At 44.1% G+C, this 15,758-nt stretch overlaps 3 protein-coding genes across 3 annotated transcripts; 2 read left to right on the top strand and 1 right to left on the bottom strand.

Moving 5' to 3' along the window:
• Nucleotides 1-450: 450 nt before the first annotated feature.
• Nucleotides 451-1,682, top strand: EAE98_004789 (uncharacterized protein; the record flags this gene model as incomplete). Its single annotated transcript, XM_038952410.1, has 3 exons — nucleotides 451-928; nucleotides 1,072-1,489; nucleotides 1,538-1,682. The coding sequence occupies 3 exons, from the start codon at nucleotides 451-453 to the stop codon at nucleotides 1,680-1,682; spliced, it is 1,041 nt and encodes a 346-aa protein (XP_038811060.1).
• Nucleotides 1,683-3,160: 1,478 nt separating this feature from the next.
• On the bottom strand, nucleotides 3,161-11,293 carry EAE98_004788 (uncharacterized protein; the record flags this gene model as incomplete). Its single annotated transcript, XM_038952409.1, has 5 exons — nucleotides 3,161-3,193; nucleotides 3,254-7,614; nucleotides 7,666-8,146; nucleotides 8,197-8,600; nucleotides 8,653-11,293. 5 exons carry the CDS (start codon nucleotides 11,291-11,293, stop codon nucleotides 3,161-3,163), a joined length of 7,920 nt encoding a protein of 2,639 aa, XP_038811059.1.
• A 2,638-nt stretch (nucleotides 11,294-13,931) lies between these two features.
• EAE98_004787 (uncharacterized protein) lies at nucleotides 13,932-15,751 on the top strand (the record flags this gene model as incomplete). The annotated part of the gene is made up of 2 exons (XM_038952408.1): nucleotides 13,932-14,306; nucleotides 14,558-15,751. The coding sequence occupies 2 exons, from the start codon at nucleotides 13,932-13,934 to the stop codon at nucleotides 15,749-15,751; spliced, it is 1,569 nt and encodes a 522-aa protein (XP_038811058.1).
• Between the last annotated feature and the right edge of the window lie 7 nt (nucleotides 15,752-15,758).

The raw sequence follows: 15,758 nt of genomic DNA, 5'->3' as shown, positions 1-15,758 counted from the left end.
AATCTGCATTGCAGAAGATCTATCAGGGTCTTGTCCCAAAGATTGGGATTTAGCTCCAATACTTTTTGCGCTCCACTTCATGTCAATGAGCCTTGCAGCTCCGAGCACCGCCTGCCTGTTGTCACAACGGTGCTGCAGTCACTCATTCTAAGTTGAAAGTTTGTCAAGCTCGGAAAGACAAGGACTTGGCTTCAAGTCAGGCCACGCCCATGTCGCAATTCAGAGGAAGCCCTCAATTGCTCTTGCATGCTTTCATCTATCCAGCCAAGTCATCAATCCATCACGGAAAAATACTCACTACCTTTGGCGGTGAATGTGATAACTTCATCAATTTTCTTGCACCAATCATAGAAGACATGGTTTGAAGTATCCAAGTATATAACACCAAGAATTTCTCAGGAAAACCCCATTCTCAACAACAACTGCTCCCTTTGTATACATCGATTAATCATGTATCTCTCAATCCCAATCCTTTCATTTGTGGCCACTCTTCTGGGAGCAGTCTCTGCCGCTCCTCTAGAGGCACGAGCGGTCTCCAGGACCTCTGCACCATCAGGTGCTATTATTGTCGATGCAACCGGCAAAACATCAGGATCATACAAAACATTTCAAGAAGGAGTGAATGCCCTCTCCACCACTACCACCACACCTCAATATCTCTTCATCTACCCTGGAACCTATACCGAACAAGTATATGTCCCAGCACTCGAATCCAACCTCACAATCCAGGGGTATACTACAGATGCAAGCACCTATGCTGGTAACCAAGTCACTTTGACTTACAACCTTGCACTCAAAGACACTACCTCCGATGATTTGACAGCTACTTTACGTCAATGGAACATGAATACCAAGGTCTACAATCTCATTATTGAGAACACATTCGGACATGTCAATACCAACGGTCAAAATCTTGCTATCTCTGCCCGTAAGTTCATTGGTTCAATATATTCTTCACCCAATCCGTCCTAAATTGCTCCTCTCTACGAGAAATTTTATTGTCTATCATCTGAAAACATTGAAGCCCCAATGTTTTCGCTAGAGACAAATACTGATTCACGCTATTCATAGACACCACAAACCAAGGATATTATGCTACCCAATTCATCGGATACCAGGATACTATTCTTGCCAACACCGGAACTCAACTCTATGCCAAATGTCTCGTCGTCGGTGCCATCGACTTCATCTTCGGTCAAACCGCTCAAGCCTGGTTTGAGAACAACGACATCCGCACCATTGCCGCCGGATCCATCACTGCATCCGGACGTGCCTCTGACAGCAACCCATCTTGGTATGTGATCAACAACTCGAACATTCAAAACATCAATTCCAGCGTCACCACCTACAACAACTACTTGGGACGTCCATGGCAAAACTATGCCAGAGTCGTTTTCCAAAACTCTTACTTGGGAAACAACATCAAGGCTGCTGGGTGGAGTGTTTGGAGTAGCTCTGCCGCTAATACTGAGCATGTTGTTTTTGAAGAGTAGGTCGTCCATCTTATTTCACATAGAAAAGTACTAACACACAGTAGATATGGCAACACTGGACCTGGTTCCATTGCTTCCGAAGGACCAAGAGCAACCTTCAGTTCCTCCATCAGCGAAGCCGTTCCCATCACCACCGTTTTGGGAAGTGCTTATTTGAACGAATGGTGGGTTGACAGCAGTTATTTGTAAAGAGATAACTATGGGGTTTTCGTTTAAAAACGAGATCCAAACGATTGGATGTGAAAGGGCAGTGATGAATGAAGGGATTCCAGAATTATAATATTTGGATCTGACGATATTAGATAATAAATTAATGATTGTTGATTCACATTTATTTGCCAGTTCTGTGTGTTTGCTATAGTGAAGCTCATATTATCCTTCAAATTCTCCGTCTCATGGGCAGATCATTAACATATCATCAGCGGCTTTCAATACACTCCCGATTGCGACTCGACAGCATGGAATTGTGTGTGAATCCCTAAGCTGTTTCGTTCAACAAACCTATGTACTTTTATTGCTCAAACCCATTTCATCAATACCACAACCCAAAGAAAATATCCCAACTTCCACATGATCCATCATTATCAATGTGCTACAATCCCTCGAGGCTAGATACTGATTTATGTACAATAAATACATTCTAGATATCTCTAGTACCATCAATATATTGCAACTTTCCCTAAAATCCAGAATATTCAAGCATGTTCTAACACTACAGCGATATTAAAAAACCCCATACCCATCTAACCTAACGAACCAATCTTTCACTCCCCACATTCTTACTATTCATATTTCAAAACTCTTCACTCTCCCCCAACAAATCACAACTACGATTCCATCCGAATTAGTGTAGGGGTTAACATAACTCGCTTTCATGGTTCTTAACCAGATCCGAGTAGCCCCGGGTTCGATTCCCGGATTCGGAATTTCTGTTTTTGCATTTTTTCTCCTATCTTTGGAGATAGACAGAGAGAGATATCTTTTTTGACTATTTGAGTGCGGATGGATATCTGGTTGTTTTGGTTTTGCCATCTTTTTGGTGAGGATTTTGGCGGGGTACTCTAGGTGACCGAGGTGGCGCAAGGGAGTGGGATAGCCGGAGTTGAGCCGCGCTGTGAAAGGGAAAATTGTAAATGCGAAAAGCAATACCAAAAATACTGGCTCGATTGGGCAATGAACGAGCATCAAATTCAAAAGAAGAATAATTACGAAAGTGCTAGCAATTTTGAAGATACACATGTTCATAATTTTAGATATCTATCTATCTCCTCACCATGCAAGGAAGCACACGCTACATACATAAATTTCTCCCTCTCCTCGCAGCTCCCACTACAATCGCCTCATGAAGCAATGCCAACAAATGCTAAACACTCCATCCACCACCGGCCATCAAAAATCTAGGAGTTGAACCTGGATCTACTATAAACAAGAGGTTTGTTTGTACTGATTTTAATTACATTTTTGCAGATACACAGACCCAGGAGCAAGAAAGGAAAACAAACGCCCTACGCCTCGCAATCCTCATGATATCTTTTGTTCTTTTATTCTAGGCAGTGAAGATTTGAATACCATAGTACCTCCCTCATCTCTGCTCTATGTATGGACTATCGTGATATAATCAATTCTATACTTGACTGTGTATCTTGATCTGTCTTGTCCTTGCTAGTCTATCGTTCGCGTTGGACCAATGTCCATTCATACTATTAGTATTATAATTAGCTTGCACTTTCATAAAACCAAGAGAAAAAAATTCTACTCACCACTCTCCCCTCTTCATCCCCAGTGTAAACTCCTTTCTCCATGGGTACCACACAAGTAATACCCGCCTCCACATTTCCATTGATCGTTGTCCTTCTTCCATGCGGCCCTGTCGATCTATTGACACTCGCATCTCGCCTTACTTCATCCACATGATCTAATCTCTTCACCAATTCTAATTCCCATTTCCCACTTTGTTTACCCACAATTTTACGCCATATACATACTATTCCTCTTTTATGTCCCGTGAATAACAATGTACTCTCCAACCATTCATTCCCAGTACCTTCGTAAAATGCACAACTATGTACATAATCATCATGTCCTAGATCTGTACAGACATTTTGCTCAAGTAGTGGTTCGCCGTTCAATGTATAGAGAGCAATCTTTTGACCGCGACATAACATGATATCACCAGTCACATCATTAATACGTGCGCATTCGACAGCACGACCATGAGTAAGTTTGCGAACGAATTCTAGACGATTAAGATCCCAGAGAAGGACGACACCGTCGGATGATGCGCTGAGCATTGTACTGAAGGATTTACTGACTGCGAGAGTAGTCACGGGTGTTTTGTGTCCGAAGAGAGAAGAGCGAGGTTGGAGGTCAACAGTTTTCGACGAGGATGTTATGATTGTATGAGCGGAAATGACACAATCTTCGCCAGCTGTGATGAGTGTTTGTGAAGAGGCAAAAATGACGGTAGATAATTGACCTTGATGAAGGTTCTCAAAGAGTCCAGCGAGCTTTTTGGAGTCATTGAAGTAAAACCGGACGCTGTTATCGGCGAAGCCCCATTCCAGGTATTTATCATAGCTTGGAGGAAGATTTAGACGGAATGCTGTGGAACAGAGAAGTCGATCTAGTTTAGCGGAGTAAGTGAGTGATGCGACACGCTCGTGACTTTCTATCAACGGAAATGGTAGTCGAGTCAGAGAATCTGCTGAGGTATCCAGTCTCTTTGTTTTTTGACGCATATCTTCTCTAGATTGATGAGGTTTAGAAAATACTTGATGAGGTGTCTGACCAAAATTATGAATGATTCCAATCGTAGCTAGCCTTTCGACTGGATCTTCAATAGTATCAAGATTCTTTGCACCGTGATATGAAAGATGGTGGAATACGTTCACACTTTCTATAGCGGCGTCTCCACGTTGCTTGCAACCGAAGATAAGATCAATCCACTGGTGTAAATTCTTACTCACATATGGGCTTTCTAAAGCCTCGCGATGTTTAGCAATGAATATTTTAGGATCGCCCTTAGCCCATGGTGGAAGGTCAACAGTATCTATACCCCCACCGTCCCCTTGTCGCAAGCCAAAATTGTATCCATTGTTATTCGTAAGGAATTCTGGAAGGTAAAAGAATTCCGGTATGAGCTCTCTCACATCAGACATGTTGTTCCTGGATGCAGAATCCCAAGCTTTCGCGATTGAATAGAACAATCGATCAGGATGGTCAAAATTACCACCTTGAAGTAGCAAGTATGATTGAACAAAAGGTTGAAGTCTGATCAAATACGATGTAACAATCATGGCTGATGAGTAATGAGTACCATAATGGAAGGCCGGAGTAGTGTTGTCCATTTCCGCAAATGTTTTATACCTTTCAATAAAGTCCGCTTGACGGGAGTTGTGTTGCGCACCCATCGGCTTTGATAGGTCTCGGAATGAAGCAGGATTGTTGAGATCTAGCTCTTCACTAGTGTAATCGGCCAGAACCCAAGGGAAGACAGGATATTGTGTAAGATCATTAAAAGTACGACCAGCCATTGTATTGACGAGCATCAAGTAGTGAAAATTTGATATTTCTCCTTTCGCCCATCGTCGCATTGCTGGATTCCAAGCAGAAGAGTTGAAGATGTTGCCAAATTTGGAGCCAAAAGTAGTTGGTGTATCGTCTGATACCTTGAGAGCCTCAAGACGCCAGCCATCTTCTGGATTTGGTAAACCAGAGCTACCATTAGTATGTGGGGCTTTTGAAGAAAGCTTTGAAAATAGATCATCTCTAAGAGTGGCCGAGATAGCTGTAAGCAAATAACTACGGCCATCTGTGAAAAAGACTTCCACGGCAACATCTCGAAACAAGAAGCGACGTTTAGAAATACTAATGACATCGCTCCACTTCCAACTTCTTGCTTCTTGCTCAGTTCTGAGAGGTTGGGTCGTTTTCTCGCTTGCCTTATGACCAGCAATCATTTGTAGATAAGGATCTCGTTCCTCTTTAGGAGCCATCGCAACATTCACGATTTCTCCGTCAGATCTTTGGAAGACATTATCAATCAGATACAGGGAATCCTTGCCTAGAATCAACAGACCCTCAACTGCTTCGAGTCCAATGATTCTAGAGATATTGAAAACGTGTTGAACTGAATCTCCTCTCTGAAGACTACGCATGACCTTTCTATTTTTGTCTTCAAAGCCATCATCGCCGTCGCCAGGCTCATTAGGATCATCAACAAGCTCAAAATCTTCTTCTTGAACAACATTATCCGGAATTTCATTTGACGTTTCGTCTGATGGATTCTCAGTGTTCCTCCCAGTTCCATTTTGGCCATCAAAATCCCTAGGTGGTGACACTGCAGACCTCGGTGTTGAATCGATGTGCTGAGAAGGGGCGAGGCCTCCAACTTTAGTGTTAACCTGTAACAGATCATTTGTGTTTGTCTCAGTGGGACGTCTTTTGGGTTTGTAATCATAATTTGGAGCAGCGCGATCAGGTAGCATACGAAGGCGCATGCGATTCCGACCCTCGGTCCTGTCCAATTTCCACTTCAGGGGAATCCCGCGATCAAATACAGCACATGGTCTATGGAGTTCTCGATCCATCCTCGAAAAGGTAGAAACGAGGAAACTGAAATTGTCTTGCTGATCTTGTTGTGCTCTTTGGTGCTTAAGATGTTCGGATGCATAAATGTTTTTCATCCATAAGTTTGATGCGAGATCATGACGAAACAATATATCTTCATCATTAAGATCATCTGCATGCCACTGCTTGAGCTTTTCGCGTCGTTTAGTAACGCGGACCTTAAGAGTATCTTCGTTCTTTTCATTTTCCGCGTTAACGAAGTCTTCCCAAGCACGAGACATTGCACCAAAGAACAGAGCATCAAGCTCAGCTCTGTAGCTATCAACCCATTCCGCAAAAGTCTCATTATCTAACTCGGTAAGCTTCTTAAATCCTGAATCTAGATGCTTGTATTGGCCTGGCATAGCATGGCGTAGCATATTAGATGTCTCTTCGGGCTTCTGAACAAGCAATATGCGCCAAAGATTTGCAGCTGCCAAGCGTATACTTTCTTTATTATCAACCAATTTGACATAAAGCTGGTAACAGATGAGTTTCAAGAAGTTATCTTCAGTTACATCGGCAGACAGAACTACGGTTTGCCAATAGAGCAGCTTATCCATAAATGCTAATGCTTCCGACTCGGGAGCTTCTGGCACATCAAGCTCAGACAGACGAAGTAAAACGACTCGAAGGAAAACACTTTTGATCGAAGTAATGGCTTGACTACACAGGCGGACACTTTTGATCTTGGACACTTCGGGTCGCTCCAAGTATTCTAGTATTGTTCCTGCGAAATCCAAAAGTGTTTCAGCTCCGCCAAGAAACCAGCCTTCGAATACAGCTTCACCAATATGGAGAACAAAACGAGCCATGTTCTGGATGACTCTGGGCTCCCATAATGATTTTTGATCCAATTGAACAGTAGTACCGAGCTGGGATATCATGTTACGCAGCAGGTATGATTCAAAGTACGCTTGGTGTTCTTGGAAGCCGGGAGGAACTTTGAGAAACAATCCAAATCCGGGAAACTCTTTACGGGCCATTACTTGGTCAATGAAGACATTGACAACTAGTTCTAACATGCCTTCAACTATTGCGTTACTAACTTTTTGTGCGGCGATCCTTTTCTTGGGCGACATGATCAAACTAAGTCTAGCAGAAGACGGGCTGTACTCCGAGGGGCGAGATGTTAACAACACGAATGATGATCCCCGACGAAGAGGCTTTGCTTTGAGAGTTGTAGGACTAGGTGGAAGGAGAGTCTCTACTGTTGATGTACGGACAATAGGTGTAGGCATGGCTGATACGCGAGACACCGGTCTTATGATGACATCGTCCCCTTCGAAAGTCAATGCAGAGTCACGAGAGTTTAGTTCCGTCTCCGGACTAACAGAATCCGAACTAACAACTACGGGGAATAAAACGGCAAGCAGATACCTGACGTAGTCTGAAGATAAGGCGAAATCCCTAAAGTCTTGAGACTTGCTATGCAAGTCTGCGAGAAATCGGATGATTGTGTGTAGAATAACAACTTGCTCTGCCAATCGTTCTCTTTTAGGCTGCTGAGATTCTATTCCATGGTTAGTATAAGGTCCTACAAGAAAACCAGCAATAAACCTACGTCGAGATTCAAGTTCTTTCGTAAGAGACATTGATCTATGTCGAGTTGGGGGCTTAAGCGTATCTGTTGGTGAATCCTGATCTCTTCCATTGCCCTTGTCGTGAAGTGGCGAGTCAGGGTCATCTTGGTTCCGTAAGACATCCTTCAAACCATGTTGCATCATCGTCATGATTACGGGCAGCACGTTAGGATATACAATTTTGCCTGTGCCAAATGTTTCCAGAAGATTGTATAACTCAAATGGCTGATCGAAATCAATATTCGCGACGTCATGTCCAAATAAGATACCAAAACAAATGGGCCATAATGTTGGGATATCCCACCACCTCTTCAACCTATGACGCATAATGGTAAAGCCTCCGGTTTTACTCGAGAATTTCGACGCATAGTTAGAGCCATGGACCACTAAAAGACGGGCCAAAATCTTTGAGCCAAGAACCACAACCTGTGGGTCATCCTCCGTTAAGAGATGTAAAAGCCACTAATAATGTTAGGAAAAATTGTCAATGAGTACAAACTTGGAATAGATACCTTATTCGTCACAGTCCTAGCAAATTTTCGAATGTTTGAAGTGGTACCTTCCTCACACAAAAGCTCAGTATACATTCCAAGCACTGAATTTCCAAGCTGTCTCTTAGTCATTGTCGGCGAAGCTATCTCATTCACATCGAAAACAGTGCTAATGGTTGGTCTTCTTGGTCCCCTTGATATTGTGCCGGATCGCGTTGGAAGCGTTGACCCAGGGTTCTTAGGGGTTCTCGAAGCAGAGCCCGTAGGCTTGTGATATGCATAGGTGATGAAAAGAGCAAGAGAACGAAAGACTTCTGCCGTCATATTACATTTCACTAAACTGGTGAGTGCTTCCATAAAAGAAGGAAAAACATCCGCGGGGAACAATTCGGCCTTCAGAGCATCTAAAAATCGTTTCACAATCCCTGAGGACAATTAGCCAAGGTAATCATTTCCATGTGTGTGTAGTAAACTTACGCATTCGAAATAAGCGACGGGAATTGAATTCATGGTACTTGCTGTTGACACCAAATGTAATAAATTGTTTATAATATAACCTTTGGGTGAGTGAAGTTGTCTTTCGCCACATATCAAAGTCGACGAGTAAGATTCGGTATGCAAGAGGGTTAATTATAAATGATTCCTCAGGTGTCTCATGGCTATAGCCAACAAAATCCAGTACCAAGCTCAGCAATTGGAAACCAAGTTTATTACGATCATCTTCGCTCATGTTCGAGGTGTCCGAGTTACCTGTCCTCGTCGCAATAACAGTTCCGGCACCCATCTTGCCACGAAGAAGGGCACCCAATATTGCGTAGCCATTTTCTCGCTCCATAGCCTCGCTGTTTCGCCAGCTTGCATTAATACTCTCGAACAGATTTTCGACAGCTCGAACAATACTTTCTTTCGTGTTGGCGGCTTCGACTAACTTCAGTCCAATTGCAGTAAACCCTCCAAGCCTCCACATTGCATCGTCTAGAGCTTGGGGATTAATGACTACTGGTTCGCCTGTCAAGATCGCAGTGCCATGAGCTCTAGTTAAGGCATCATTGATGGCAGGTGTGGATCCATTGATAGCTATGGAAGTACCACTATTGTGTGTCAACTGGAATAAGTTATTTGAAGCTGTTCGATTTAGCCCCCTTAAAAGTTGAGATTCCGGTCCTTTTAGTCGGTCTTCCTCTCCAAGAATAGCAGTAGGCAGAATGCTTAGTATGATGCGAGACTCCGGTACTAATATGCTAGCCTTTCCACGTATAGCCTTGAGGATGTCTGAATTATCTTCCTTTCCGGGATGCATAAGCTCCTGACGCATTCCCAAAGCCGCAGATGCCTCATACGTTTGGAACGATCCCATACAATCTTGAAAATTTCCATTATATCGTGGCCCTAAGCGATAGTAGACAGCTACTAAATCGTCGCTAATCACATCTTCGATGAGATGTGCTGAAGCCAAAGACCAACGAGAAAAGACAACACCACGCCCGAGACGAGTAGAGAGATCCTGAGGGGTTCCAAGGAAGGCTTGAACTGGGTGTACCTTCGCACTGGTTGAGGTGAAGGACGCGAAACTCTCTGTGCTAGCATTTGTAGGTGGTGGAGGAGCCGGATATTGACATTTGACTTGCTCCGCGAATTCCCCATCGACATAAAGAATTGCTTTACTCGACGTCATTGTTCTAGGACGTCGATGAACTATTGCAATATGATACCAACGGCGTTCTTGAAAAGTTGTCGATTTGAACCTGACACTAGGTCGCGATGAGGAAATAGATGTTTGTAAAATAAAATTGTGAGTATCCTGCTCAAGATACGCCAGTAGAAAACAGGTTTGAGTCTCATCATAAGCCCCGAAGATAGTTGTATGAGCATTTGGATCAAATTTATCCACGAAAATCCAGGCCGTGAAGGTATAACCTCCCACCGTTGATGGTGGTGGAAAAGACCTTGCTAGCGTGGGAAGTTCTATTGAAGCAAAGCCATTTAAAGAAAGGTCAAATTGGATATACGCAGGAGTGTGAGATTTCTTCATCGTGCGAAGCAAGAATTCGCTGGCAATAGGAGACTGGCTAGAGACTAGATATTGGGCATCATTTAAGGAGCTTATACCGAGTGACATTAAAGAACCGCACAAGTTTTCGACGGTCTGTCTCTCGGTGGTAGCAAGGGGAGAATCAGAATCGAAAGCAAGCGGAAGCAGAGTGGATAGTACTCCCGTCGAATGCAAAGCCAACAAACTGTGATTTGAGATTGAAGAAATTTTGGACAATGTTAGAATAACAACCAATGCAGCTGGATTTACCGGAGCGTTGGAAACCCGAGGAATGGTCTTCCAGAAGTCTATGATAACCGGAACAATATCTGCATGATGTAGCAACGAACTCTCGCGCAGGATGGCTTGTAAACGAGTCTCCACCAACTCGAGAATTTCTTCATCGCTCTTGATGTTTTCAGACTCGCGTTCCGGATCTTGGGGTGCGATTATTGTGTCTTTGACATCTTCAGATGTTACGAGATCATTCGACTCGATTCTTGAGGGATGATGTTCAGCAGCAATTTGACATAAAGTCTCAAATCTCTTGTCGTCCAAAGCGAATGCAAGAAGCCGCCCAAAAAGCTGTGCTTCGGTCCATATATCAGACTCACTACCACCAATACCAATACTAGCTATTATTTGCTCTAAAGCAGCCCATCCTCCTCCTTCCACCCGGCGCTTGAAGTATCTCCTATTCCCATGATGATCACGAAATGTTTGTGCCAACACCCCCAATATGTTTTCGAGAAGATCAAAGAATCGAATTTTATCTTGCTGATTCCTCTTGAAAGGATTATAGAACCCCGAGAACGCTCGAAGGGTGCTCAATAGGATTTGGTATCCATGGAGATGTCTAAAGTCGTCTTTTGATCGCGATGTCTGCGAGGATGCTATTAGAAACACCCGAATGCTCTGAACTTGTTCAAGAATTGATGGCAGATCGGGATATGCATTCTCAAGACGCTTCTGGAGGGCTGTAGATAGACCATCTAGGAGGACTTGTAGTTCTGCGGTAGCTTTTGTTGCTTCAGGTGGATTTGATGCCGCAGTCGACGAGCGATGTCTTCGGCCTCGTGTCGACATATTCCACCCCGCCTATGTCCAGCTTGGGGGATCAATCCTTCTACTTGCCCCGCATTAGTTATTGGAATGATCTCGGTTTCTAAAGATTTCGTTCGATCCTGCGTCCTTTTGAAATATTGGAATCTAATAAGTTGCAATCAAGGTTGACTTGCATCGAAGTTGGGCTTTGTTTGATACAGGTACGCGAGGTGGGGATACACGAAACTGGGTTAATGGTATCAACCCAATTTTGATACTTTGTAGAAATGTGAAGAAATGCGAGATGTAGTGAAAATAACCTCAATTGTCAAATTACCATAAGTTCATTGTAGATCAGTCCAAGGTTGTTGCTATTCACTCAATTCATGATGTCAGCCTTATGAACATCATCGTCAATGGCAAGGCCAGCCAGCTTAAAAGTTGTAGCCTTAAAACTAATGCCTAAATATTGATATGGTATGTCAGTCATGATTGAGGTGAGAATGAAATCTACAAAAATGCACTGTGAACGATTCTTTTCTTGATTCTTTTGGGATTTCAAGATATCTGTATCTGCTTGTCTGTATCTGCTTGCATCGAAATTTATGGTCGTGGAACAATTCCTGGTCAATCATATATGCATTTAATTCCGGAAGCCATTGCCAAAACCCCTTTCGGAGCCTTTGAGCTATGAGCCACCGGTATCAACAATCCCAAATCAGGGATCACGTGTCAGCGCTACAATCAGCCTGAAGCCGGAATGTGCTCTGACACATGCTCAGCGCTTCTGACTCAATATTGAATTTATTACGATAGAAATAGTGATAGAAATCATGCGGAGGATTGTCTCACTGGGGGGTGAATTCAGAAGACCAGATACAGGAAGGATTGAGATTAATAGATAGGAGGCTAGGAAGCTAAGAGGTACCGGTATGCGATGACTACCTAGGTAGAGATGCATACATTTGAGTGGTCTCGTGTGAGCTTGACCGTTTCAATTTGATCGTGTGGATTTCCTTTACAGCGACACTGCTACACAACCTCGACGACTATCAACTCAAGATCAATCACATCATGAAGAAAGCCACGCCGAATAATACCGAATGGGTGGTGGATTGCTTTCCAGTAATATGTGAGATATTTGAGACTTTTTGCTATCAATCATATCTTCATATCTTCACATCTACCCAGCATCTTCATATCCTTCATATCTTGCCCTCATATCACGGAGAAAGCCACACCGAATGAAATGGACAAGTAGGTAGGTAGGAGGTAGGGTACACCAGGTATGACACCGCCTCGACCGCCTTATTGTTTATTAGCATAGCTGCATCGGTAGCTTGAGAATAGCTCGAGAATAGGCGGATGTTTCTTTTGGTTCCTACCGCAGGTGTACATCGGTATTGGCACAATTTCATTGATTGACCCCGAGTTTCGCTACATTTCTCGTACCTGAATGATGGTGTGGAGACCCAGCCAGCTTATAAATAAAGTACGTACCTGGTTAGATGCTGCTAGCTGACTGGCTCAAGACCGGCTAGTTGAGACCCTGAGTGAGCGCAAGCTGTTGGTCGCCTTAAACTCTATCATCATAATCACATCCGACATGGGCTGGGAAGCTCCCAAAAGCTGGATAACTCAACCGTTCCAAGGTTGGTCTGAAACCAGGATCATCGCAACTTCCCTATCTAATGATTCAAGGGATAGGTAGGACTGAATGACTTACTCGCACATCCTGTAGGATGTTGATGATACATAAAATACATATCATTGCCGCGGTACCATCACATGATTCACATCCCGAGATCTTCATTCTATGGTAGAGACTAAAATCAATGCATCTCTTGCATACCTACATACACCGTTCATAAAGCGCCACCATTATTACATTTCCCATACCACAACACGGCATTTTGAGTTTCACGACATTGTTTGATCATTACACCTGCAACCATAGATAACACGATAGATAAATAGATCACGATACTGCAGATCCGTATCGACCTAGTAAGCTTTCGGTCTAAAAGGTCCAAAGTACGGGGGAGAAGGAAAGAAGGAAAGAAGGAAAGAACGAAAGAACGAAGGAACGAAAGGGAAGAGAGAAACAGTACCTACATTGGAAGGTAAGACAACATAGAAACTAGGATCTCCAATCCATAATTCACTCTTGTCCCCATCCTCTTGCATTGTTTTGTTTACATGATCGGATTGTCTCACACCCTAATGGATTACTAGAGCTACGATAGATTACTAGACCTACGATAGCTTTCTTACCCGTACCCACACCCACACCACACCATACTGTTCCTTCCAAGCCGACAAGCCTCCCCAAATTCCCTCCCTTATCGCTTCGTCAGTTCGGTCTGCGTGATCCATTCGTCACTGATAAACTCAGACGCTAATTCCCAAAGCGGTTTAGACCCAAACGAGCATCGCCCCCGTAGTTGCCTAGTGCATCTTTGTCGCTTCCCCGAGCTTCGCAGTTCACGTAGTACTTCAACACCTCTCAAGCCCTCCATCATCACTCATCATTCATCACCTTCTTCTCTTCTCATCAATACTCTTTATCTCGAAGACAGCATTATCACTGTTCTTCATCCATCACTCTTGTCATTTCTAGATATTAAATCAAGCTCCATATAAACTCTTTGTTTTCTCTCATACATCACATCTATTCATCATGCGTGGAATCTTCAGCGTATCGCTTTTGCCGCTATTGGTCTCTGCGGCACCAACATTCAGCACCGAAACCATTCACGAGGGCGTTGCTCCTCTCCTTTCATCAGCAAACTCTGTAGAGGTTCCAGCCTCCTACATTGTTGTATTCAAGAAGCACGTTACCGCCGCATCTGCCAGTGAGCATCACAGCTGGGTTCAAGACATCCACTCAAATGGCGAAGCTCAACGAACCGAGCTCCGAAAGAGAGGTCAATTCCCAATTACCACCGATATCTTCGAGGGTCTCAAGCACACATACAACATTGGCAGTGACTTCTTGGGTTACTCCGGTCACTTTGATGACTCGGTCATCGAGGAGGTCCGCAGACATCCTGATGTAAGTACAATCCATCTCATCATTGCAGCACCGATTGCGTGCTTTCTACTCCGGATTTCGTTTCCAATTGGATTCAAAACATCCTTATCTTGATGAATCCCTTTATCCCCATACTTCCAACAAAGCCCACACAAGCCCATTGTTTCCGGCTCAATCACGCACAGCGACAAGGCCGCACGTGATGGCTCATCATTGTCAATTCATGGTACATTCTTTTTACGTAACAATCGTGCTAATGATTGCTCTTACAGGTCGAATATGTTGAGAAGGATTCCGTCGTACACACATTAGAAGACCCATCGGGCGAGGTCGAGAAGAGCGCTCCTTGGGGTTTGGCTCGTATCTCCCACAGAGATACCTTGACCTTCAGCACATACAACAAATACTTGTATGCCGCTGATGCCGGTGAGGGAGTCGATGCTTATGTTATCGACACTGGAACCAACACTGAACACGTTGATTTCGAAGGTCGTGCACAATGGGGCAAGACCATCCCAGCTGGCGATGCCGATGAGGATGGAAACGGACACGGAACTCATTGCTCCGGTACCGTTGCTGGTAAGAAATATGGTGTTGCCAAGAAGGCCAATGTCTACGCCGTCAAGGTCCTCAGATCAAACGGTTCCGGTACTATGGCAGATGTTGTAAAGGGTGTTGAATGGGCTGCCAACGCCCACACTGAAAAGGCTAAGAAGGGAAAGAAGGGCTTCAAGGGTTCTGTTGCCAACATGTCTCTCGGTGGTGGCAAATCCCCAGCTCTTGACCGTGCCGTTAACGGTGCTGTTGATGCTGGTATTCACTTCGCAGTCGCTGCCGGTAACGATAACGCCGATTCTTGCAACTACTCCCCAGCTGCTGCCGAGAACGCCATCACTGTCGGTGCTTCCGCTCTCGATGATTCCCGTGCCTACTTCTCCAACTATGGTACTTGCAACGATATCTTTGCTCCTGGTTTGAGCATTCTTTCAACCTGGATTGGTAGCAAGTATGCCGTCAACACCATCTCCGGTACTTCCATGGCCTCTCCCCACATTGCTGGTCTCTTGGCCTACTACCTTTCTCTCCAACCATCTAGCGACTCTGCTTATGCTGTTGCTGAGATCACCCCTAAGAAGTTGAAGGAGAACATCATCGCCATTGCTACTGAGGGTGCTCTTTCTGACGTTCCATCTAACACCAAGAACGTTCTTGCATGGAACGGTGGTGGATCTTCCAACTACAGCTCCATCATTAAGGCTGGCGGATACGTTGCCAAGGCATCCAAGGAAGTTCCAACAACTGTTGAACTCTTGGAGAAGGCCATCGAGAACGACTTCAACGTTCTCTCTGGCAAGGTTGTCAAGGGCACTGAGTCCATGGTTTCCAAGACCGAGAAGCTTTCCAAGAAGATTCAAAAGATGGTTGATGAAGAAATCAACGAATTTTTTGAGGAGTTCAGCTCTTAGAGTTAGA

This window comes from Botrytis deweyae, assembly GCF_014898535.1.
Source record: "Botrytis deweyae strain B1 chromosome Unknown BDEW_009, whole genome shotgun sequence".
Classification (NCBI taxonomy): domain Eukaryota; kingdom Fungi; phylum Ascomycota; class Leotiomycetes; order Helotiales; family Sclerotiniaceae; genus Botrytis; species Botrytis deweyae.
Note: the sequence above shows the minus strand (reverse complement) of the source record. Positions and strands in the feature narration are given on the sequence as shown.